The sequence below is a fragment of the Mustelus asterias genome, chromosome 14 (genome assembly GCF_964213995.1).
Source record: "Mustelus asterias chromosome 14, sMusAst1.hap1.1, whole genome shotgun sequence".
In the NCBI taxonomy this organism is placed as follows: Eukaryota; Metazoa; Chordata; class Chondrichthyes; order Carcharhiniformes; family Triakidae; genus Mustelus; species Mustelus asterias.
Window position 1 is genome coordinate 56,381,466 of NC_135814.1, and position 26,318 is coordinate 56,407,783.

The 26,318-nt window shown below is 40.8% G+C and overlaps 1 protein-coding gene across 1 annotated transcript in view; it reads right to left on the reverse strand.

Moving 5' to 3' along the window:
• Positions 1–2,505: 2,505 nt before the first annotated feature.
• LOC144504051 (N-chimaerin) overlaps positions 2,506–26,318 on the reverse strand; it is a 40,840-nt gene continuing 17,027 nt past the window's right edge. The window contains exons 4-7 of the mRNA XM_078229214.1: positions 24,461–24,538; positions 16,059–16,196; positions 5,837–5,942; positions 2,506–2,677 (exon numbers count right to left, since the gene is read on the reverse strand). Coding sequence (XP_078085340.1) covers positions 2,506–2,677; positions 5,837–5,942; positions 16,059–16,196; positions 24,461–24,538 — 494 coding nt within the window. The remainder of the gene's footprint in view (positions 2,678–5,836; positions 5,943–16,058; positions 16,197–24,460; positions 24,539–26,318) is intronic.

Below are 26,318 nucleotides of genomic sequence, written 5' to 3' on the forward strand. Positions count from 1 at the left end.
AGATAAGGAGCCGGTCAATTGAGATGAGAAGAAATTTCTTCACTCAAAGGGTCCTCAGCATTTGGAATTTTCTGCACCGCAGAGATATAGATATTCAGTTGTTGAATATACTTTAGTAAGTTATCGACAGATTTTTGGATACCATGGGAATCAAGAACATGGGAATCATATGGGAAGGTGCAGCTGAGGTAGAAGATCAGCATGAACTTATATAGCACAGCAACATTGAGGGGCCGAGTGGCCTCCTCCTACTATTTCTTTTGTTCTTATTTTACTTTAGAGTCATCTGTATTTCATGCAATTGTTTACAATCAGTAGTTGTATAACATGCTTAGCCAGAAGACTTGCATGTAACTCTTCCTCAGTGACAATGGAGCTCTGTACATTTACATATCTTCTATTCAACTGTTTAAAAATTCTAATTTATTTTAATGCAGAAGTTTGCAGAAGCAATGAAAATCTCCACTGAAAAAACCCAAAAATCTAATAAGTCTTTTGAATTTCAACTTATTTAACTATCCACTTACTGTTATAGTACTAGAACTATTTTTTGGAGCAAGATGGTAGCTGTGGTTCGATTTTCAGTTTTCTCTTGGAACATGTATTTTTTTAAACAACTGTTACTATCTAATTTAGTAACTGGCACAATATTCTGCTCCTTCGGAACTTCAAAAGCAACAAAGCATTTCACGCACAATGACCTTCATTATAAATTGAACCTTGAACCATGTTCCTTGACCAATTTTATGGGGCATTTTGTAGAATGTTTGTCATGCCCCTATTTCTGACAGCTTTAAGCTGACTGCTGACTGGGAGGACATCAACTTAATATACCCTCAAGTCCTTTGAAGCTACAAATGAACAAAAGATGTTAAGAAGTGTCTCTCTCAAAACCACATTAAGTGCTCAGCAATTAACTGGATTCAACAGGTGTTTGTTAACACAAGTACAACTGCCAATCAAACATATTTGATTAAAGTGGAATTTCAAATGAATACTTGTTCCCTGAGACCAAACTTTCACGAGGTAAATAAATTATATTTTATACAAAAATTAGTAATGGCCCAGAATTGCAATTGATTACATTGGGTTAAGAACCTATTTTCTACTTAGTAAAAATTAAAGCCCATTCTAATATTAGTTATGTACTGAGATTCTATAGTATTGTTTTATTCAATGCTGCACAGAGAATTTCTGTGCCATTAAGACACAATTTCTGTAGCACTATCAAAGTGTTCTTGTTTTTTTTCTCCATCATATCAAGTAATTCGCAATTGTACCTTATTCCTTTATCTACTTACTCATCTACACTGAGTGGATGTCTTTTGTCCTGTTTGGGTGATTGTTTAGGACTATTTATTATTAAAATAGATAGTGCATAAATGACTGCAGAATAAAATAACCAAAGGAACAACAGAGAGAAAATAGAAATTTAAAGTAAGGAAATATATTTCCATAAGGCTTATATAACCTTTAACTACCTATGCAAAATATTTTTAAAAATTGAATTTAACTTGAGAAATTACAAACACATTTTTCAGGTCTTGAGCAATTCACAATATAATGTTATGTATATTCACTGACTCAGATGAGCTTTGTATTCAGAAGCTGATGTATTCCTCGAACTTGTCGGTAAGTTCTTAAATAAATAAATTTTCACTCCTGTGGGACCAGCTCTTCCGATGTTCAATCATTTCCAACTGCTATCAACATCTATTGTAATTCAGTAACTTATCCTTACTTTGAAATTACAACAATTAAATAACCATCCAGTAATATCACCAAATTTTGCTATTATCACTGAATATTTGAATATATAAAGTTTCACTTAAAAAAATAATTGTGGATGTAAATATTAATAAATTAATGTTTGCCTGCCAAAGAAAGCAAAAGTTACATATGAGAAACCAACCAGAGATAGTTTTGAATAACCACCTGATGGTTTTGATACTGATTATGCAGATTGTACAGAAATATTATACAAAACATTTTGTTTCCGATTGAAAGAGATCTATAAGCAAAATTTATACAACTCTGATGAACTATACCATAGTTCAAATGGCAGAAATAAACACTGGCAAGGGTCACCAAATGCAATATCAATATTATATTATGTTTGGATATCCTGTCTTATCGACTCATCCCTGGTCCAGAATTATAAACTACATTACAGGTGTAGTTACATAATTTGATAAACACCCACAATTTACCAACATGAGGCAAAAATTTACTACATATGATTAAAAAAAACAGCAACATTTTCTGATTTCCAACAAATATCCCTGACAAAAACAAGGATCAAATCATGCAGTAGCTTTAGTTCATATTAAAGAACCCAAGTCCGGCCCCGATGTTTCAGTTCTCAAAATTGTGTCCAAGTTGAGCATACTATAAAAAAGTACAAAGGATTACTGTCATTTCAACCTGCTCACTGAAACAACTACCTGGGTAAAATAATACAACTCATTCTTCCTATCACTGTGTAAAATTCTGCTCCCAACAGTTTCAAAATAAAATATCTTCATTTTGGATAAGCATCTCTACCAATAGTCTTTGATAACGTATGTCATTTAAGGCTGCCATGGGGTCCTGTTCTGGGGCTCGCATTAGAGTTGGTCCAAAAACAATTCCAAGATTCTCTGCATTCATCAGGTTGTCCTTCTCGTGGAGAGTAACCCTGTGGAAAAACAACCATCCATTTTCGTAAACTACTGAATTGTAATATTTATGAAATTACAACTCAAATAATATTTGAACATTAATAGATTTCAGTACTTTTGTCATTAAATTCTACATATTAATTTTGACCAATTTTCCAAACTTACTCAAAATCGGAAAGGTTGCTATAGTTGCTGCACCTTTATAAACAAGAATAAATTGTGTAGAACACTACATGGAAGTACTTTTCTTTCTTTAGGAGTGTTCCCATTAAAAAGTTATCTAATTGTATTGAATCATTTAAATATAATCATTTCCATCCAAAACATTAATCGAGTATTTCCCATCTTTTGTTTTAAATGTCTAGTTCTCAAGTAAGATACACCTAGAAACATAAGAACAAAATAACAAACAAGAAAAGGTCACTTAGAGTCCACTATATATGCTACATTCAACAAATTTTGCAAAATATGTGATGTCATGGACTCGTAAGACCATAAGACATAGGAGCAGAATTAGGCCACTCACCCCATTGCGTCTGCTCCGTCATTCAATGATGGCTGATATTTTTCTCATCCCCATTCTCCTGCCTTTTCCCCATAACCCCTGATCCCCTTATTAATCAAGAACCTATCCATCTCTGTCTTAAAGACACTCAATGACGTGGCCTCCCCAGCTTTCTGCGGCAAAGAGTTCCACAGATTCATCACTCTGGCTGAAGAAGTTCCTCCTCATCTCTGTTTTAACAGATCGTTCCTTTAGCCTGAGGTTGTGCCCTCTGGTTCTAGTTTTTCCTATTAGTGGAAACATCTCTCCACATCCACAGTATCCAGACCTCGTTGTATCCTGTAAGTTTCAATAAGATCCCCCCCCCTCCTTCTAAACTCAAATATATTGCCAGAAGTTTCTGGCTAGTCATGCTAGTGGGATCTTCTTATCCTGTCAACGGCACCCCCCCGATGCAGGTTTCCAGGTACTGTGCGGTGGAGTCAAAGGAAAATTCCATTGACAGTGGCAGGACCAGAAGATCCCGTCATCAGCCAATAACACTTTCCACCGCAAGAAAGATGCTGCGGAGAGGCCAGAGAATCCTACCCATTGACTCCCTTTAGCTAACTATCAAATGAACTTGTCAGAGAAGAAAGTTCAAGGAAACACATTCCTGAACATCTAAGGTAATGTAATAAAACTTGGGCAGAATCTAACATTCTAATCAACATTTTCCAATAAGTGGAATATCCTGGAACGCAAAGATAATCTTGGCTACCCTTTAACACAAACTGTAATCTTAAATCCTTCTCCACCTATGGACTTCATTCTCACCAAGATTGAGACCATTTGTTCAGCTGTCTTTTGCCATTTCTCTCCATTATCCTAGCCCAGTGGTTCCCAAACTTTTTTCACTGGGCCGCACCTTCGGAATAAAAATTTGCTCGTGCCACACCAAATTTTTTATTGATAAGAAATACATTCAAAAACAAAAAAAAACAACTCCTAGCAGTGCTTGATTCATAACATAGAACACAACTACTTTATAATATGATCATGGGACATCCAGAAAGTATAAAACAATGCGTCACTTGATGCTCTTGCTCTCACTTTGGAAAAATATCTATCCATGTTTAAATGTTTCTTTGATTGTCCTTGAATCTTCCCGCCACACTTGCCATCCTCTCTCGCCGCACGAGTGTGGCGCGCCGTACCCTTTGGGAACCACTGTCCTAGCCCATCAGATCAAACTTTTCCTAAGGCTACCTTGGCCAGCTCTGAACTTGCATCTTTCTCTAGTTTCTCTCTTACCTCCCATCATGCCCTCTTCTGAGTTCAACACCAAAGCCACCTCCTACTCCCTTGATACTATTCACACCAAAACTGCTGACACCCCAAGATATCTGATTATCTGATAGCAACAGTTCCTTCTCCTCAAGAACTGCTTGCCTCTCCTTCAAATCTTCTTGAATTGTCCCTCTCTTCAAAAAAATCCACCTTTGACCACTTCTATCATGGAAAACTACTGCCCCATCTTAAATCGCCTTTTCCTCTCTAAAGTCTTAGAATGTTTTGTCACTCTGAAATCTGTGCCTATCTTGCCCAGAACTCACTGAATTCCTCCAATCCGGTTTCTGTCTCTTTTAGAGCATTTGCGAAGATCCTTATAGAAGTAGCAAATGACATTCTAAGTGATGGGTTTTCATGGTAAACAATCACTTTCATCCTTGACCTGTCTGCAAGCTTTGATACAGTTAGCCAAACTATCCTCCTCCAAATCTGTCCTCTGTCGTCTAGCTGGGTGGGACTACAGTTTCCTACTTCCATTCTTATCTATCCAATTATAGGCGGAGAATCATCTATAATGATTTCTCTTGCCATTCCTGCATGATTAACTCTGATGTCCCCAAGGATTTAAAGTAAAGTAAAGTTTATTTACTAATCACAAGTAGGCTTAAATTAACACTGCAATGAAGTTACTGTGAAAATCCCCTAGTCGTCACACTCTGGCGCCTGTTCAGGTACACTGAGGGAGAATTTAACATGGCCAATGCACCTAACCAGCACGTCTTTCGGACTGTGGGAGGACACCGAAGCACCTGTAGGAAACCGACGGAGAACCACACAGACAGTGACCCAAGCTAGGAATCAAACGCAGATCCCTGGCACTGTGTGGCAGCAGTGTTAACCACTGTGCTATCGTGCCACCCATTTATCCTTAGTCCCTTTCTCATCTACATGCTGCCCTCGATGACATAATCCGAAAACATGTCATGTTCCACATGTACAGTAACTGCACCTCACTGCCAACTCTCTCAATCTCTCCACTGTCTTTAATTTGTCATTTGGTTGATCACTATTCTTAACTGAACTGTTTATAGGTTAAAGAGAAATTGGTTTGACATCAGTTGGCTCCTTGTGATTTTCATTTATCCATTTTCTGTTAGACTAATCAAAAGGATTTTCAGTTTTCCCTTTCTAGGAATACCATGATTTTTTGTGAGAGGTGCAAGAGAACAAAAGCATAGGCATGTAAAATAAAAAAACACAAGTTATGTTCAATATTCTGTAAATTGACATATTTCTAAGAAAAATGAAAAATAATATTCACATCAAAAGATTAAGTAAAATATTAGTTAACTTCATAGCACTCACTTAGAAATGATTAATATGGGTGGTTATGATATACCTTTTTAAATGAGCCATAAGGTACTTCAAGGTTTCACAGTGTGCAGGTGGCAACATTTTCAATGCTTCATGAACTGATTCCAATCTCTCATCAGGTTCTGGAATCTCTGGAATAGAAACAAAAGAATATCAAAAATGAAGGATGAGAAATTGGGTTCATTAATGTTTGTTTTTTGGATGCCACGAGTGTCCTTAGAGCTCCAAGATGACATCCGAACATGTGCAAGGAAAATCATAATAGGCCCCATTTTGCTGAAAGCGTTAGAGCCTACAAAGTAATTGTTGACTGAAAGCATACAGACAGAACAGGCAGATCATGACATCATTCCGTGTGCAAGGAATTACTCAAAATAGTCCTCAAAACTAAAATATATCCCATTGGGAACAAAAGATTGTAAGGTGGAGGTAAAAAAAACATCCATGGCTAAACAAGGAGGTCAAGGACAGTATAAAGACAAAAACTAAGGTATAACATATTGCAAAGGCCAGTGGCAGGCTGGAAGATTGGGAAACTTTCAAACATAAACAAAGGGATACTAAAAAATGAATAAAAAGAGCTAAGGTAAATTATGAAAGAAAACTAGCACAAAATATCAAGAAGGATAGCAAAAGCTTCGATAGATATATAAAAGAGTTGCTAGAGTGAATGTTGGTCCCTTGGAAGATGAAACCGCAGAGTTAATAGTGAGCAACACTGAAATGGCAGAGATGCTAAATCAATACTTTGCCTCAGTTTTCACGGTGGAGGACACTAGTACCGTTCTTTTTAGGCAAGTCAGAGGTAATAGAAAAGGTAGAACTTAGAACAGCCAACATCGATAGGGAAAAGATACTCAGCAAACTATTGGGATTGAGGGCAGATAAGGCTTACATCGTAGGGTATTAAAGGAAGTGGTGGCGGAGATAGTGGGTCCATTGGTTATAATATTCCAAAATTCCCTGGACACAGGAAAGGTTCCAATGCTTTGGAAAAATGCTAATATAAAGCCCTTATTCAAAGAGGGAGGGAGGCAAAATGTGGGAAATTACAGACCAGGTAGTTGGACATCTACTGTTGGGAAAGTGTTAGGATCAATTATCAAGAAAGCAATATCAGGACGTGTCGAAAGTCAAAACACTATCTATCAAAGTCAGGATGGTTTTATGAAGGGCAAATCATGTTTGACTAATTTGCTAGAGTTCTTTGAGGATGTAACAAGCAAAGTGGATAATAGGGATCCTGTAAATGTAGTATATCTGGATTTCCGGAAGGCGTTTGATAAGGTGCCGCACAAAAGGTTATTCACAAGGTTAGATCACATGGGATTAGGGGTAATACTCCAAAGATGTGCGGGTTACATTGATTGGCCATGCTAAAATTGCTCCTTAGTGTCCTGAGATTAGAGGGATTAGTGGGTAAAATATGTAGGGATATGGGGGTAGGGCCTGGGTAGGATTGTGGTCGGTGCAGACTCGATGGGCTGAATGGCCTCTTTCTGTTCTGTAGGGATTCTATGATTCTATGATTTATTAGCTTGGATAGATGACTGGCTGACGGACAGAAGACAGAGAGTCGAGATAAATGTTTTTTTTCATGGTTGGCAAAAAATAACTAGTGGGGTGCCACGTGGTTCGGTCCTTCGGCCCCAGCTATTTACAATCTATATTAATGACTTGGATACAAGGATAGAAGGCTCTATAGCCAAATTTGCAGATGACACAAAATAGGCGGAACAATAAGTTGCAATGAGGAAATAAGAATCTTACAAATGGATTTGGATAGGTTAGGAGAGTGGGCCAAAATGTGACAGATGGAGTTTAACGTGGATAAGTGTGAAGTCATGCATTTTGGTCGGAAAAATGGGAAGGCGACTTGTTATCTAAATAGGGCGAGACTTCGGGGGTGCTCCGGTGCAGGAGGATCTGGGTGTCCTCGTTCATGAGTCACAGAAAGCTAGCCTGCAGGTACAGCAGATAATAGAGAAAGCGAATGGAATGTTAGCATTTACAGCTAAAGGAATAGAATATAAAGGTAAGGAAGTATTCTTGCAACTAGGCAACATTGGCATTGGTGAGGCTTCACCTGGAGTATTGTGCACAGTTTTGGTCCCCTTATTTGAGGAACGATGTAGTGGCATTGGAGGCAGTTTAGAGGAGGTTCACTAGATTGATTCCAGAGATGAGGGGTTTGTTGTATGAAGAGAGATTGAACAGTTTAGGCCTGTACTCTCTGGAATTTAGAAGAATGACAGGAGATCAAATTGAGTGTACGAGATGATAAAAGATAAGAATAAAGTAGACGTGGAGTGGATGTTTACCCTTGTGGGGCATTCTAAGATGAGGTGTCATAATCTTAGGATAAGGGGTAGCAAATTTAAAACAGAGTTGAGGAGAAACTATTTCTCCCAAAGGGTTGTGTATCAGTGGAATTCGCTACCCCAAAATATGGTGGATGCTGGGACAGTGAGTACATTTAAGGAGGAGTTAGACAGATTTTTAATTTGTAATGGGTTGTAGGGTTATGGGGAGAAGGCAGGAAAATGGGGATGAGGAACATATCAGCCATGTTCGAATGGCTTAATTCTGCTCCTATATCTTATGAACTTAGGAACACAGAAACCTAGTTATCTCTGTGGTGTGGACCTCACCTTTGCTGAGGTCAGACTGAATGCACCAAGTCAAGGGGATCTTCCAGGCATCCAGCAACAGCGATGTAATCAAGTAGGGTAAGCAGCCAATCACACTGACAGATGCAGGCCAGGGAATAATGTGCACTGATTAATCTTTATTCTGAATTAAATTCTACAGAGGTCAAAATAAATGATTGGACATGCATATGGGGTTAAAGTAGAAACTGAAGTATCAAACAGGCTTTTAAATAATATATTATTTCAAAAATACGATTGCCCTATATCACAATGGCGAAATTTGACATTACACAAATATAAAATTAGTTTTCCAAGTCAGAGAGAATTTCAGAAATAATTATGAACTAGTGCACTGTTAAAAATCCATTTGCAGCTCATCAACAAGGTATAACTTTTTCAAGGGTTTTTACAGCAAAACTAAGTGTAAAACAGCAACTTCTGGATTTCCGTGTTAACTGGCAATGTGGATTCCAGATGTTTCTGTCAGTTTTAGAGGAGTAATGGTGGTGAAGGCTGACAGTTTTGATGTCATTAGTACCACAAAATCTGGTTCCTTGTGGAATATGAAAACAACTGAGGACTGTTTTGAAACAAAGTGCTGTGGTGAGTGGGTTTGGCGGTGCACTTCCTGCTCAGTGGTGTGGCATGAAATTGTACCCGATTTTGCACTCAGAATCTCATTAATTATGCATATGCAAGTATCTCTCTGAATCACTTTGTGGGTGGGGAATTGATTTGTCTGACCCACCGTTCCTAATGGGGTCGAAGGTCTGGGCACCATATTTAATTGCCACCTGAGCACACACATTTCATTCTCTCCAGCCCAGTTGTGTTTCTGGAGACCTGTAGAGATGTCTGCGTAGCAGAAGAAGACTGGCCTGAGGTTTAGTCACGACTGCCTTGACATGGAGTACACCAGATGTGCTTTACCCAAAGCACACCAGTCTCACTTCTCCGATTTGGGAGGCAACAGCAAGTCTGGTCAATGCAGCTGGCAACCACACTTGTAATGCCATCTAGTGCAGGAAGAGGATGAATGATCTCAGCCACTCCGCTAGGCAAGTCAACCTTCAGCTCACTCCAGTATCACACTATCATCATGCCATTATGCACTCAAAGGGTTACAATCTTCAGGGCTTGCACACAATATTAGTGGGGGACACATATCAGCACTGATTGTCTCATGGATGCTTTCACATCATCACCATCTCATCTATCATGCTATACAATCTCCACCTGCAGCCATTTCTGGACAGGGCTCACCACACACAGATGACTTGTAAGTTTCTCAACCCCTGTTGCATCTCCTCTCATCACGTTCCTTTTTACTTCATGCAGTCCAAGTTCCCCACAATGAAGAGCTGTCCAAATTTGAGGAGGATGCTGCCAAGTGGCTGGGGTGGACAGGGATCTCTCCTGTGGGGAAGGTGAGATCATCTCTTGACATTCACAGTGAGTGACACGTAATCTTGTATTCTGCCTGCTCATGAACCCTTTCTGAAATGTATTGCAGAGCCTCAACTGAGCGGTCAAAACATCAGAAGCCTAACTTTAATATGCCAATGGTTTGCTCAATTATGGATTGTGTGGAACAATGTGCTTCATTATACCTCTGCCCAAGGCACTTTGAGGACAATCTAGGGGTGTCGTGAGCCATCGTTTGAGCAGGTACTCCTTATCCCCAAGCATCTAGCTTTGTAATCGCTGAGGTTTCTTGAATCTGTGAGGCATCTGAGAGTGACTCAGGATGTATGAATCATGGGAACTATAGCCTGATGGGTATTCATAAAGGCGCCAGCAAAGCCTGATGGTTAAAAGGGCTAACCCTGTATCAGTCTAGGGACTGTGGAAGCAGCAAAGAACAGGATGTGCAGCCATGAAACAACCATGAGAGTTGATTGGACAGCAGCTATTGCTATGCCTTGAACAGACAGTGATTGAACACAGACCTCTGAGAAAATTACATGTTCCTCAGAAAATTATGACCCCTGACAGAAACACGACTCTTCAGCATTTGTTACCAAAAAGAGAGTGATTGAGTAGTGCCTGTTCTGTGAGTACATGACTGGAAGCATGATCAGTGCCAGCAACATCTGCATAAGAAGGAGAAACTCAGAGACATCAGCAGCAGTAACCAGAGATCAACCACTGCAGAAGAAGCTGTTCTGATTTCTGTCTGCATCTTTAAATGGGCTTTACAAGATGATGGTACTCAGGTATGACTTCAAGACCAGCTTTGATACTCTGTGCTTGTCACTATACCTCCAATCTTCCTGGAATTCCATGGTGTTCAGGTAAAGATGCCTCCCATTATTTTCCAGGCCCCCCAAAAATCCTAGATGCAAGTGTCATTGCTGTGGATATTCCAATCCTCCCACCTGAATCCATAACTGTTGATGTCCCAATGTCCACTATGCACCTCACCCCACCCCATCTTGAGGCTGCATACACGGTCACATACAAAGGTCACCTCTCCCCCAGGAAAGTTTCACATACCCCCTCCCCCTGTATTACTTATTCCCCCTTTACAGTTTGCAGATGCCTCCCCTCACTTTGACTATCCCTTCTGCAGCTCATTACAAGGCAAAACCATACCGAGGCCAGCGACATTAACATAGAAACACAGAAAATAGGAGCAGGAGTCAATCTTTCGGCCCTTCGAGGCTGCTCTGTCATTCATTATGACCATGGCTGATCATCCAACTCAGTATCCTGTTCCCACTTTTCCTCCCCATATCCTTTGATTCCTTTAGCCCCAAGAGCTATATTGAACTCCTTCCTGAAAACAAACAATGTTTTAGCCTCAACTGCTTTCTGTGGTAGAGAATTCCACAGGCTCACCACTCTCTGGGTGAAGAAATCTCTCCTCATCTCAGTCCTAAGTAGTTTACACTGTATCCTCAGACTGTGACCACTGGTTCTGGACTACCCTGCCATCGAGAACATCCTTCCTGCTTCTATCCTGTCTAGTCCTGTAAGAATTTTACAGGTTTCTGATAGATTCACCCTCATTCTTCTGAACTCCAGCGAATACAATCCTAAATGACTCAATCTCTCCTCATACGTCAATCCCACTATCCCAAGAATCAGTCTGGTAAACCTTCGCTGCACTCCCCCTATAGCAAGAACATCTTTCCTTAGATAAGAGACCAAAACAACACACAATATTCCAGGTGTGTACTCACCAAAGCCCTGTATAACTGCGGCAAGACATCCCTGCTCCTGTACTTGAATTCTCTTGCTATGAAGGCCAACATACCTTTTGCCTTTTTCACCCTCTGCTGCACCTGCATGCTCACTTTCAGTGACCGGTGTACAAGGACACTCCGGTCTCATTGCACATTCCTCTCTCTCAAACTATAACCATTCAGAAAATCTACTTTCCTGTTTTTGCTACCAAAGTTCATAACTTCACATTTATCCGTATTATACTGAATCTGCCATCTATTTTCCCACTCACTTAACTTGTCCAAATCACACTGAAGCATCTCTGCATCTTCCTCATGTTTCTTCATCAATATACATTGTGAATAGCTGGGATCCCAGTACTGATCCCTGCAGAACCCCACTAGTCACTACCTGCCACTTGGAAAAATACCTGTTTGTTTCTACTCTTTGTTTCCTGTCTGCCAACCAGTTTTCCATCCATCTCAATACATTACGCCAAATCCCATGCACTTTAATTTTACAGGGTCTTAATGGCTAACCATAGCCATTAAGACCTTGACATCACCCTGAACATCAAGCTGTGCCTTTTCTCAATTGTGCACACAAGAGAGTGGTGGGAGTGTGGAATGGGCTGCCGGATAAAGTGGTAAATGCTTTTAACATTTAAGAAAAACTTGGACGGGTTCATGGATGAGAGGGGTGTGGAGGGATATGGTCCAAGTGCAGGTCAGTGGGACTAGGCATAAAATGGTTCGGCACAGACAAGAAGGGCCAAAAGGCCTGTTTCTGAGCTGTAATTTTCTATGGTTCTAGCCACTGCCCCTCCCTGGAGCAGGAATACAATGTGTGTGCCATGCATTTTCCTCTAGCATAGCCCACAAAGCCCCAGGACTGACCTCACTCTGGCACCCTGAATACTTAGCCCCAGAGAAGGGACTATGTCTTTATGTTTGCTCTCCCATTCCTTCCTAACTGTTGACAACACAGTGAGCCTCCTCTCCCCACCTTCCATGAGTCTCTAATGCAACCCCTCCCTTGTGTGCACTCCTTTGCCTCCCCCACCTCTCTGAGTCATTGTGCGTCTTCCCCTCATATGCCAAATTAACACAACCCCTCTTGTATTTCTGAGTATGCATAATGCTCCTCCAATTCATACAGTTCTGTTCCTATTCCTCCCCCTACTGTGTCTGCATTCCTGTCTTTTATGTTGGGCTCCAGCTCCCCTGATCTCCCATCTGCCTGCTATCATTCCCCCGCCCCACCTCCTGACACCTCTGCCTATCACTGCTTCCCCTCCCTCCGCTAACTCTACCTTGTCCACTGTCCCCATGTCTCCTTTCCTCATTCCCCCCACATCCCCCAGTCGCAATGCTGGTCTCTGTCTAGGTTCTTTCCCTATCTATGAGCCTCTGGAGAACACCCTCCCTAGCAACAGTGAGGGAGCAAGCCTATAACCCCACCAGTTCCTGGAGGCAGGCTCCAGATGATGCATTCACCTCTAAGCCATGTGCAAAGTGAAGACCACCTTTTGCATGCCACTTGTATCCACATGTGTTTTATATCGATCTGATTTCCTGTTAACGTTGCATATAGTTGGAAGGGGTTTCGTGATTCCAGTGAGTAGTGTTTTTAATGCGCATTCATGAGATGGTAATGCATGCCAGTGGGGTTGTCGCCATGGATCAGCAGGGAACCCGACCTGCCATCCACCCACCAAGAAAGTGGTAAGCGGAAAATTACAAACCATTTTACTGACGGTGCGTTTTTGATTTTTGGCCTCACTCCAAATTCTTCGACCCCACCTGCCACAAAACTTGCTACGGTCTGGATGGGAAAATTGTGCTTAGAGTGTCTGAGCATTCCTCCAATTCACGTTGTATGAAAGTTGATCCATAGACACTTAGTGGGGCCAATCAGAAGAAACCTTCTGTTAGAGTCAGAAAACAGGTGTAAACAGAACATGACAATCCCTTAGATGGGAATCCGTTCCAGCTTTCCTTCAACTGGTATTGAGCAATTAGGTGGCCAATGTGTGAAACCATAGATAGGCTGCAAACTAACTCTAAATAAAGATAATTATAGTCACAGGCTTTTGTGACTGGAAAGTGTGACAAATATATGACTCTGCATATTTGAAAACAATATTGGAGCTTTACTTAAAAGACACCACAGGCAATATAAGAACATAAGAACTAGGAGCAGGAGTAGGCCATCTGGCCCCTCGAGCCTGCTCCGCCATTCAATAAGATCATGGCTGATCTTTTTGTGGACTCAGTTCCACTCACCATAGCCCTTAATTCCTTTACTGTTCAAAAATTTATCTATCCTTGCCTTAAAAACATTCAATGAGGTAGCCTCAACTGCTTCACTGGGCAGGGAATTCCACAGATTCACAACCGTGTGTGTGAAGAAGTTCCTCCTCAACTCAGTCCTAACTGCTCCCCCTTATTTTGAGGCCATGTCCCCTAGTTCTAGTTTCACCCACCAGTGGAAACAACTTCCCTGTTTCTATCTTATCTATTCCCTTCATAATCTTATATGTTTCTATAAGATCTCCCCTCATTCTTCTGAATTCCAATGAGTATAGCCTCAGTCTACTCAGTCTCTCCTCATAAGCCAACCCTCTCAACTCCGGAATCAACCTAGTGAATCTCCTTTGCACCTCCTCCAGTGCCAGTATATGTTTTCTCAAATAAGGAGACCAAAACTGTACACAGTACTCCAGGTGTGGCCTCGCCAGCACCTTATACAGCTGCAACATAACCTCGCTGTTTTTAAACTCCACCCCTCTAGCAATGAAGGACAAAATTCCATTTGACTTCTTAATTACCTGTTACACCTGCAAACCAACTCCTTGTTATTCTTGCACAAGGACACCTAGGTCCCTCTGCACAGCAGCATGCTGCCATTTTTTACCATTTAAATAATAGTCAATTTTGTTGTTATTCCTACCAAAATGGATGATCTCACATTTACCAACACTGTACTCCATCTGCCAGACCCTTGCCCACTCACTTAGACTATCTATATTCCTTTGCAGACTTTCAGCATCCTCTGCACACTTTGCTCTGCCACTCATCTTAGTGTCATCAGCAAATTTTGACACACCGCACTTGGTCCCCAACTCCAAATCATCTATGTAAATCGTAAACAATTGCGGTCCCAACACTGATCCCTGAGGCACACCATTAGCCACTGATCGCCAACCAGAAAAACACCCATTTACCCCTATTCTTTGCTTTCTGTTAGTTAACCAATCCTCTATCCGTGCTAATACATTACCCGTAACACTGTGCACCTTTATTTTATGCAGCAGTCTTTGGTGCGGCACCTTGTTAAATGCCTTCTGGAAATCCAGATACACCACATCCACAGGTTCCCCATTGTCCACTGCGTATGTAATGTTCTCAAAAAATTCCACCAAATTAGTTAAACATGACCTGCCCTTCATGAATCCACGCTGTGTCTTACCAATGGGACAATTTATATCCAGATGTCTCGCTATTTCTTGCTTGATGTTAGATTCAAGCATTTTCCCTACTACAGAAGTTAAGCTAACTGGCCTATAGTTATCCGCCTTTTGTCTACCTCCTTTTTTAAACAGTGGCATCACATTTGCTGTTTTCCAATCTGCGGGAATCACCCCAGAGTCCAGCGAATTTTGGTAAATTATCACTAATGCATTTGCTATTTCCCCGACCATCTCTTTTAGTTCCCTGGGATGCATTCCATTAAGGCCAAAGACTTGTCTACCTTTAGCCCCATTAGCTTGCCCAACACTACCTCTTTCATGATAATGATAGTTTTTAGGTCCTCACCTGCCATAGCCTTCCTGTCATCAATTTTTGGCATGTTATTTGTGTCTTCCACTGTGAAGACCGATACAAAATACCTGTTCAATGCCTCAGCCATTTTCTCATTTTCAGGTATTACATCTCCCTTCTCATCCTCTGAAGGACCAATGTTTACTTTAACCACTCTTTTTCATTTTATATATTTGTAGAAACTTCTGCTATCTGTTTTTATATTCTGAGCTAGTTTACTCATAATCCATCTTACTTTTCTTTATAGCTTTTTTGTGGCTTTCTGTTGACCTTTAAAGATTTCCCAATCCTCTAGTTTCCCACGAATCTTTGCCACTTTGTATGCATTTTCTTTCAATTTGATACCCTCTATTTCCTTAGATATCCATGGCTGATTATCTCTTTTTCTACAGTCCTTCCTTATCACTGGTATATACTTTTGCTGAGCACTGTGAAAAATCGCTTTGAAAGTCCTCCACTGTTCCTCAATTGTCCCATCAATTACAACTTATAAACTCAAGTTATTGACAAATGCCACGACATACCAATTTTAACAATATATAGATTTTAAATGCACATAACTCAATAACATGACTATTTGATTTAAATAAAATAATATACTCACGTGCAGCTTCAATAAATTTTGGGTAAGCATCATATGTGATAAGTGGAATGGGCAAATCTCTGAAGTACAGTTTAAGTGCACCGGTGATAATATTTATATCTTCATAAATATTTACTGAAATGTCTGCTTTCTCACCATCTAGGATCCCAATTAAACAAATCAATACAAAACAGATATTCAGTTCAATATAATAATCATATTCTTGTATTACATTCAATATCTATCAATATAAAAGAAAATCTATTTTGTTTTTCCATTTTTCTAATTACTTCTCACAACATCCTTCTGTGAAAGAGCATATCAGACCATGCTGCAGACATAACCATGATAATAACACATTAGCCACATGTTGAACAATAAGGCAATTGCTTCAATCACATGTACTATCATGGTGATCTTTGATGCATAAGATAATAAGAACATAAAAAATAGAAGTAGGATGTTTTGTCCTTTGGCCCTGCTTTTTGCAGATCTTCTACATCAATTCCATCTTTCCCACACTATCTCCAATCCTGATTCCCTTTGTATCCAAAAATCTATCAATCCATACCTTGAATATACTCAATGACTGAGCATCCATAGCCCTCTGGGGTAGAGATTCCAAAGATTCACAACTCTTCGAATGGTGAAATTTCTCCTCATCTCAGTTCTAAATGGTCAACTTCTTATTCTGAGACTGTGACTCAAATTCAAGACTCCCCAACCAGAGGGAACATTCTGCCAGGATGTTCTACTTTGTCAAGTCCCTTAAGAAATTTATGTTTCATTTAGATCACCTCACATTCTTCTAAATTATAGGGAATATAGGCCTAGTTTACTCGATCTCTCTTCATTGGACAAACCTCTCACCCAGGAATCAGTCCAATGAACATTCATTGCACTCCCTCTAGGGCAATCATATCCTTCCTTAGATAGGAAAACCAAAACTGTACATGGTACTCCAGGCCTTTTATAATTGCAGTAAGGCTTTTTGATTCTTACACTCCAATCTCTTTGTAATAAAGATTAACATACAATTGGCCTTCCTAACTACCTCCTGTAATTGCATGTTAACCTTGTGATTCATGTTTAAGGAGACCCAGGTCATTTTTAAAAAATTCTTTCAAGGGATGTGGATGTCACTGGCTAAGCCAGCATTTAGTGCCCATCTTTAATTGTCCTTGAGAAGGTGGTCATAAGCCACCTTCTTGAACTGAAGTCTCAGTGGTGTATGAACACCCACAATGCTGTCAGGGAGGGAGTTCCAGGATTTTAGCCTAGCGACTTGTGAAGGAACAGTGAAATAATTCCAAGTCAGGATGGTGGGTGGCTTGGAGGAGAACTTGCAGGTTCTCATGTATCTGCTGCCTTTGTCCCTCTTGGTGGTGGAGGATTCATATTTGGAAGGTGCTATCTAAGGAGTGTTGGCGAGATGCTGCAGTACATCTTTTAGATGGTACACACTGCTGCCATTGTATGTTGTGGTAGATGGAGTGAATGTCGAAGGTGCTGGATGGGGTGTGAATCAAGGGACTGCTTTGACCTGGGTGGTATGGAGCTGCACTCATCCAGGCAAGTAGAGAATATTCTATCACACTTGTTAGGGACCAGATCAGAAACCCCAGGGTATGAAGTTGAACCAGACCCCAACTATTTTTTTTATTTTGGCATTAATGTGAGGATAAGGTGTTTCACTCTCAGTGTGATTCTATTGACACACTTGGAAGCTTTTATCAAAACAAACTTTATTTTTAACAATAGTTTAAATATAACAAATTAATTAGCTCACCTTTTACCAATTAAATACTTAAACATGACAGGATACAATTCTTAACTGCTAATCTATCATTTCCAATTTAAGCAATATTCCTCACAGACTTCTGACTTAAATATCATCACACACTTCTGACTTGTGCTTTGTAGATGGTGGACAGGCTTTGGAGAGTCAGGAGATGAATTACTACAGACTACTAAAATATTTCAGTCTTGCACCATTTAAAAAATATGCTGCATTTCCATTTTTCCTAAAAAATCGGATAACATGTGGAAATTCGAATATGGAATTTTAAAAAAAGCAGATAGGCCAAAATTTTATTAAATGGCATAGCTGCCTCAAAGGACCAAATAGCCTATTCCTGCTCCTAATTCCAGAATTATCCACATTATATTCCATCTGCCAGGTTCCTGCCCCCTCACGCAAGCTGTCTATAGCCCTTTGCAGCCTCCTTACATCCTCCTCATAGCTTACATTCCCAGCTAACTTTGTATCATCAGGAAACTTGATATGTTACCCTCGGTCCTCTCATCTAAGTCACTGATATGAATTGTAAATAGCTGAGGCCCAAGCACTGATCCTTGGGGTATGCACTTGTTATAGCCTGCCAATCACAAATGGTCTGTTTGTTTCTAAGCAATCCTCAAACCTGGAATTGGCCAATATATTACTTCCAATCCCATGAGTCCTAATTTTGTGTAATAATCTCATGTGATTTATTGAAATTCAATTTAGTTACAATCATTGGTTCTCCTTATCAATGTTAACAGTGCCCTCTTGTGGTCACATATGTATGTATGAAAGTGAAAATAGGATTAAACTAGTTTTTTGTTGCCAATGGCTATGTTGTTCGCATGAATGAGTTTGTATTTAAAAATATGACAAATTTTACGAAGAGATGGGGTCACGGATTTTTTAGCCAAACAAATTTGGGTTAGAGAACTTTCCATCTAACCAGCTGAAGAACTTGCGAGTGTTCTTTCTGTGATAAATAGTTTTAAAAATGTTTTTAAAAACACAAAAGTGTGTTGTTCATAGGTGGACTGATCTTCCAAGATGGCTGCATTAATGGAGAGGGCAGCCATGACCAAGAGTCTTTCAGTGCTAACGTGGAGTGGTTGGAGGTGTTTTTCACTGATGGCCATATCCTTGAAGATCTTGATAATCCACCTGTGAACCAGGCAGTGGGGGAAAGGAAAATTGTGATATTTTTGACAGAAGCAGCCCCAAAGGGTATGAAATGCTCGCCCTAGCAAAGCCAAAAGACATGACATTATTGGATATTTTGAGTAAGCTTAAAAGCACTCTAACCCAAACCATTGGAAATTGCAGAAAGCTATTGGTATGGGGAAAGAAATCAGCTGTCCATTCATTGTAATTTTGGTGAATACCAAGGCAGCATTCTGTGGAGCAGATTTGTTTGCAGTTTAAAATGTGAGCACATGTGCAATAAGTTGATGACATTGCCAAAGTTAACTTTTGAAATAGCAGCTGCTGTACAGCATTGTCCATGGACATGGAATGTGACTCAAGAGAAGTTAAGGTTAAGGACTGTCAGTCATGTGCTGAAGCAAATGAGCTGCAGATGATATGCAGAAGGCCCCAATGACAGCAATTAATAATAGCAATGGTACAACAAAGTCCTGACCCGGGTGCTTCCAAGGAGTACAGAATTGTATATTTGTGAAGGCAGAGTGCTACAGCTGCAAGAAGGAGGGTCATCTTGCTAAGGCATGCCACAATATAGTAAATAGAGAAGTCTTTGGCTGGAGGAAGCAGCAATCATTTAATATTGTTATTGAACAGGAATAGGTTGATGAGGGATTGGTTGAGATCCACATGAACTGAAGCATTAGGACATCCAATGGAATTTCACAGGGCATCATGATCCAAGTAGTCTTGGATCAAGCTTCTATAAACATAAAGATTGACAGTCAGTGCAATTCCCGAGTTGCTGTATCGTGAAAAGTTGAGTCCACATCAGTTAGCGAGGAGAGAAAATTCCCGTAATTGGAAGTGTATCGGTTCTGGTCACATACAATGAGCAATATGCAAAATTGCCCATCTGTGTGCTGAAAGGTGAAAAATCAGCCTTGTTAGGAAGAAATTGGTTAGCAGCACTCAAGTTAAATTGGAATGAATTTTTCATGTTGAAGCAAAATTCACAATACCAGATGATGTGATTGACAAGTACCCTCAAGTGTTTAGTGAAACCAGCAAACCGATTCAAGGATAAAAGGCTGTTCAGAGGAATGCAAGTTTATTGCAGGCTGCAGTCAGAACCCTATGCTCCAAGAGAGAAAGTAGAACAAGAACTTCAAAGACTTGAGACTATGAACATTATCTCTAAGGTAAAGCAGGGTAAATGGGCTACTCCAATTGTGGCAGTACCAAAATCAGATGACAGTGTGAGAATATGTAGGTATTATAAGGTAACTGTAAATCGGATACTGAAATGTCATCCACCCAATACTTTGCTACATTTGGAGGATCTGTTCACAATCTTATCTGGAGGCCAGATCTTTTCAAAGTTTGATCGGACAAACAGCTATCTGCAACTTGAGCTGGATGATGAGTCTTAAGTTGCACTTCACCATCAATACACATATGAGTCTACTTCAGTTTCATAGACTGCCATTTGGTGTTTCTTCAGCCCCTGAAATCTTCGAAGTGTTGATGAACCCAAATTTTGCAAGGAATTCATGGAGTATTGTGCTATTTGGATACTTATTTCAGCTCCAAACAGGCATACTCATGATAACAGGGTGCAAAAGGTGCTCGTAGGTATAGAACAGCATAAAGTTTGGGCAAAGGCACACACTTATGAAATGTTTCAAAACTCTGTAGAGCACATGGATCACGGTAGATAAAGATAGGTTATGTTCTACAAAGAGTAGAGTTCAAGCAGTAATAAATGTGCCACACCCTGAGAATATGTCCGAGCTCAGATCTTTATTGTGCCCAGTAAATTAATATGATAGATTTATACCAAATTTGGCAACATCATTGCATCCATTAGATGATCTCTTGAGAAAAAGTGTTCAGTGGAATTGGATGAAGGAAAATGACAAAAGGAACGTGTAAAATTCAACTTGGAGGGTACAATGCTATGTCATAGCATCACAGAATCCTACAGTGCAGGAGGAGACCATTCAACCCATCGAGTCTGCACTGACCACAATCCCACCCAGGCCCTATCTCCATAACCCCATGCATTTATCCTAGCCAGTCCCCCTGACACTAAGGGTCAGTTTAGCATGGCCAATCTACCTAACCTGCACATCTTTGGACTGTGGGAGGAAACCGGAGCACCCGGAGAAACCCATGCAAACACGGAGAATGTGCAAACTCCACACCGAGACCCAAGCCAGGAATCGAACCCAGGTTCCTGGCATTGTGAGGCAGCAGTGCTAACCACTGTGCCCCCAGGGATGTGTTCAAAGAGATTAAGCTAACATGTGAATTTTCTCCATAAGGAATAAGTACTGTGATCTCTCACATGTTGGATAATGGTGAGGAAAGACTGATTCTATTTGCATCATGCACCATAAATGCCAATGGGTAAAATTATGTTCAGATAGAATGTGAAGTATTGTCTTTGATTTTTGGAGTAAGAAGATTCCATAAATATTTGTACAGTCATAATTTCACGATCAAAACTGATCAGAAACCAGGCAGCTATTTTGAAATCCAAAGTCTCCAGTGCCCACTTAAGCTGTTGTCTGAATGCAGAGATGGGCTTTAATTTTGTTTGGTTATCAGCACGACGTTAAGTACAGATGATTGGAAGATTATTGTAATTCCAATGCAATGTCTAGAACACTATCCCCATCAGAGGTAGAGCCAAGAGGGAAGACGTATTTTTTTTCATACATGGATGTCACAATAGAAGACATTGGTACAACAACTCATTGGAACACTGTATTGACAAGGGTGTACAACTATGTCACAAATTGGTGGCCAACACAGATAGTGGATTCAGAAATCAGGCCAGCTTTTTAGGCATTAGAAGGTGTTATCAGTTGATGAAGGTTATGTTATGTGGGAAACCAGGATTGTAATCCCTAAAAAGTACAGGTAACAGTTGCTAAGTGATCTTCAGGATCAACATTTAGGGATGAGCACGAGAAACAGCCTTGAAAGGCGCTATCTTTGGGGCTAGGGTTAGATAAGGATGTAGAAGACAGAGTGAAACACTACAGGATATGCCAACCTGTAGAACAGAAGCTACCATTAGTATATTTCAACTATAGAAATGGCCAGCTAGAGTGTGGCAATGACTGCACGTAGATTTTGCACAATTTGAAAGGAAATAGCTACTCATTGTGATAGACAACTATTGAAAATGGGCTGACCGGTTCCCGATGAATTGAACAACTAGCAAAACTTTAGATAGTTTGCACAGTTTGTTTGCTGCTTATGGGTTCCTTGAGGAAATTGTATCTGACAATAGTCCTCAGTTTTGTTCAGAAAAATCTGCACAATTCAGAAGAATTAATGGGGTAAAACACACTAGAGTTCCACCATATTATCCTACTTTCAAAGGAGCAGCAGAGTGAACAGTACACTTGTTAAGAATGCTCTTGTGAAGCAAATACTAAATATGAACTGGAAGAAATGTTGTTTGTTATTGGATCACAGGTGAGTGAATTTTCTGCTTATGTATCGTAACACACACCTCATACTACTGGCAGAGCGCGAACTAATTGTTTTTTTTGAAGGCAGCTCAGTGATGTTTTCATTGCTGAAGCCACATTTAGCACAGTCCGTAGAAGAGAAACAATCAAGACAGAAAGGTCGTCACAACAAGAACAGAGTGAGAGAAAAAAGTCTGAAGTTGCCCAGAAGGCTAGAATGAAGAATCATATTCACAAATAGTTGAACAGGCTACCAGGAAGAGTCAAGAAAATATGTGACACTCGCATATATTTGGTCAAAATGTTTGGTGGAAATATTATATATTTGAATATATAGATCATGCTTTTCCTTCAAAAGTTCACAAAAATGGCAGAAGATGGGGAGAATGGCAGCATGGTGGCACAGTGGTTAGCACTGCTACCTCAGCGCCAGGGACCCAGGTTCAATTCCGGCCTCGGTTTGCACGTTCTCCCTGTGTCTGTGTGGGTTTCCTTCAGGTGCTTTGGTTTCCTCCCACATTCCAAAGATATGCAGATTAGGTTGAAAGGCCATGCTAAATTGTCCCTTAGTATTAGGGGGACTTAAGGGTAAATAGATGGAATTAAGGTGATAGGGCCTGAATGGGATTGTGGTTGGTGCAGACTTGATGGGCCAAATGACCTCCTTATGCACCGTAGGGATTCTATGATTCTTGAATCAAATGAGTCTGATGAATCAGATAGAATAGTAGTAGAATACCAATAGTTACTCTGACACAAGTCATGCCAAAAACCAATTCAGATCCAACTCAGAATCAGACATTGCTGATGAAGTGGAAAATGCAATTGAAGGTCAAAGTCAAAATAAATCTTTGTTGGAGAAAACTTTGCCTCAGATCAGGATAAGATGGGTCAAGTTCTGAAAGTTTGAATCAGGAAAAGAAGTATCCACTTAGGAGTAGGAAACAAATGATTGAGTTTGATTTGTGAGTAAATGAAAAAAGTGTATAAAGATTGTATGAATCTCAAACATAATGAGTGGGATTTTCCTGCCTCGCTCGTCCCAAAACCATAAAATCCCGCCCGAGGTCAACGGATCTTTCCACCGTCCGCCCCCGTGCCCTCTCCGATTCCCGTGACGGGCAGGTTGGTACAATTCCGGCCATTGTAACTTTTTTATTAAGGAGGGAGGTGTGTAATTGCATCCTCTTGAGGCAATGTTATTTTTATGTGTACGCATACAAGGCAAACCTAGATTAAAACTAGTTTTCTGTTACTGATAGCATTTTGTCCACACAAGTGAACTTGTTTGCAAAGATATGATATATCCTACTAGTTACACCCTCAAAAAAACTCTAATAAGACTTTTTAAACACGATTTACCTTTTATAAATTTGTGCTGACACTGCTGAATCATGGCCTATAACTTCCGTTCATCAGGACATCATATCTGGGGGTACCCCAAAAATGCACTGGGGAACCCATCCACCAGAGGTCCCCATGTAATAATTGTACAGCAATTGCCCAAGAAATTCTAATTTTTGTTGGGCATTTGCCCTGCATGAGAATAATTTGGTACTGTGACTTAAATCACAAAGTTTGGATGGTTCCACCTGTCTTACAGGAACTAAAAAGTGTTAGAAGAATTAAAAGCATTTCTAAATTCTGGGTAACTATAGTACTATACACTCCCTACCCCGACTACAATACCACCTGACTATAATCCCACCCCAGACTACACTTCCACACCCGACTACACCCTCACCATCCCCGAACTACCCTCCGCACCTCCTGACTGTCCTTTCCATCGCACTGACCAGCCGACCCCCCCACTGACCACTTGTCCCCTTTCCCCACTGACCACTCAACAATCTCCACCCACTGAACACTCCAATTACTCTTTGACATATCTAGGTTTATGCAGTTATCTTCAAAACTGAAAATTTAGAAACTAGTCAAGGTAATAGTATCCATCTGCTTGTTGTAAATACTGGTTAGTTGTGTAAAAGTGCTATAAATGAAACTGGACATACCTCTGTCAAATGCCAGTTTGACATCTTCAATTAGATCACTAAACCCTGATACTCTGTACAAACCTTCAGACATTAGACCTACAAAACATAAAATTTGAATAAAAAAGGGTTCTCCAGAAGTAACAACGTACCTGTAATGTAATGAAATGTCCTGAGGTGTTTCACAGGAACTTTATAAAACAAAATCTGACACTGAGCCACATAAAGAGAAATTAAGTCAGATTAAAAACTCAGAGGCAGTTTAAATGACTGCCTTAAAGGAGAAAAATGAGGTCGAGAGGTGGAGAAATGTTTGTGAGGGAATTCCAGAACTAGGGCCCAAGACATTTGAAGGCATGGTCACCACTTGTGAAGTAATTATAATTGGGAATATACAAGGGGAATTAGGGGATGATAGATATTTGAGGGTTGTGGCGCTGGAGGAGATTACAGAGTTTGGGAGGGGCAAGGGCCTGGAGGGATTTCAAAACAAGGATGAGAATTTTAAAATCAAGAAAATACTTGACGGTGTCAATTTACATCAGCAAACTCAACGGTGACAGGGGAATGGGACTGGCTGAGAGTTAAGAAATGGGCATCCAAATTTATGTTGGATAGACCAGCCAGGAGTGTTAGAATAGAATAGTTAAGATTCGTTGAGTCTAGAGATTTAAAAAAGGCTTAATGAGGGTTTCAGCAGCAGACGATCTCTGACAAGACTCAGTTGGGTGATGTTATGGATGGAAATAAAACTTTCATAAGAAACCGCCAATACGATAGTAATAAAAATTCAAAAGTAATTACATCTTACATATTAAACAGCTTGGTAGCATGGTGATGAGAATTGTACCAAGGCTCTTTTATTTCGCCAAGTACCGTAAGATTGTGACTCGCAGCTCACTGAAAAAACTGGCACCAATCACTCCCATTTTCTTGCTCGTTCAGCACTTAGAATTTTTCTTGTAAGATAGCACCCGAAGTGATGACTGAGCGAGAAAACGGGAGAGTTTCTGACTTGTTTTTTGGACGAGATTGAAAATGCAATCATGACACGGTAGGTGGGATTTTATGGCCTCGCTTGTCCCGAAACCGTAAAGTCCTGCACAAGTTCAATGGACATTTTCATTCTCTGATTCATTGGTGAGCAGGGCAGTACAGGAGTGCGATTCTCACCAAGGGGGTGGGGAAGGAAGCCTAAGCCCACTGGTGAAGCCAGCTGAGGACAGCTTGGGGCACCATTGTACAGGTTCCCTGATCGCCCAGTGAATTGGTAGACCTCCTGCACTCACCCTCCCCCACCCTAACTCACCAATGGCGGCAATGTAACCCCCACCTCCCCAACCCCATGGCAAATAGGTTGCCAGCATTGGGGCATCAGGAATCAGGACCTTTCCGAAGAGTCCCCCGTCATGACCTCTTCCGCAGCCCACCCAGCATACCCCCAAATGCCAATCTCACCTCCCCCTCCCTTACATACGCCCCCACCGATCACCCCCCCATCTGCAGACCTCTCCCCCCTAGCCTGCAACCTCCCTCATTGCAGAGCTCCCCCCCGCTTCCTCCCCTGTCATAGTCCCAGCACCCCATAGGCTCCATTCCCAGTCGAGTCCCAACCCCCGGCACTATTCCTGGCCTGGTTCTGGTGCCTGGTGAGCACTGCCCCATGGGCACTTCTCGGCCATGCCCCAACCACTGGGGGCTTCAATGGTCTCCATTCCCCCCGAGTAAGGCCATCACATCTGGTCTCTACTGATGGAGAGCAGCTGTGATTCTCACCGGCATGAGGACTGACCAACGAGTAGGTAAGTGTAAGTGAGCCCGGATGATGCCGTCCGGAACTTGTTTTGCATGTCATTAATGTTTAAATTAGTTTAGTGCT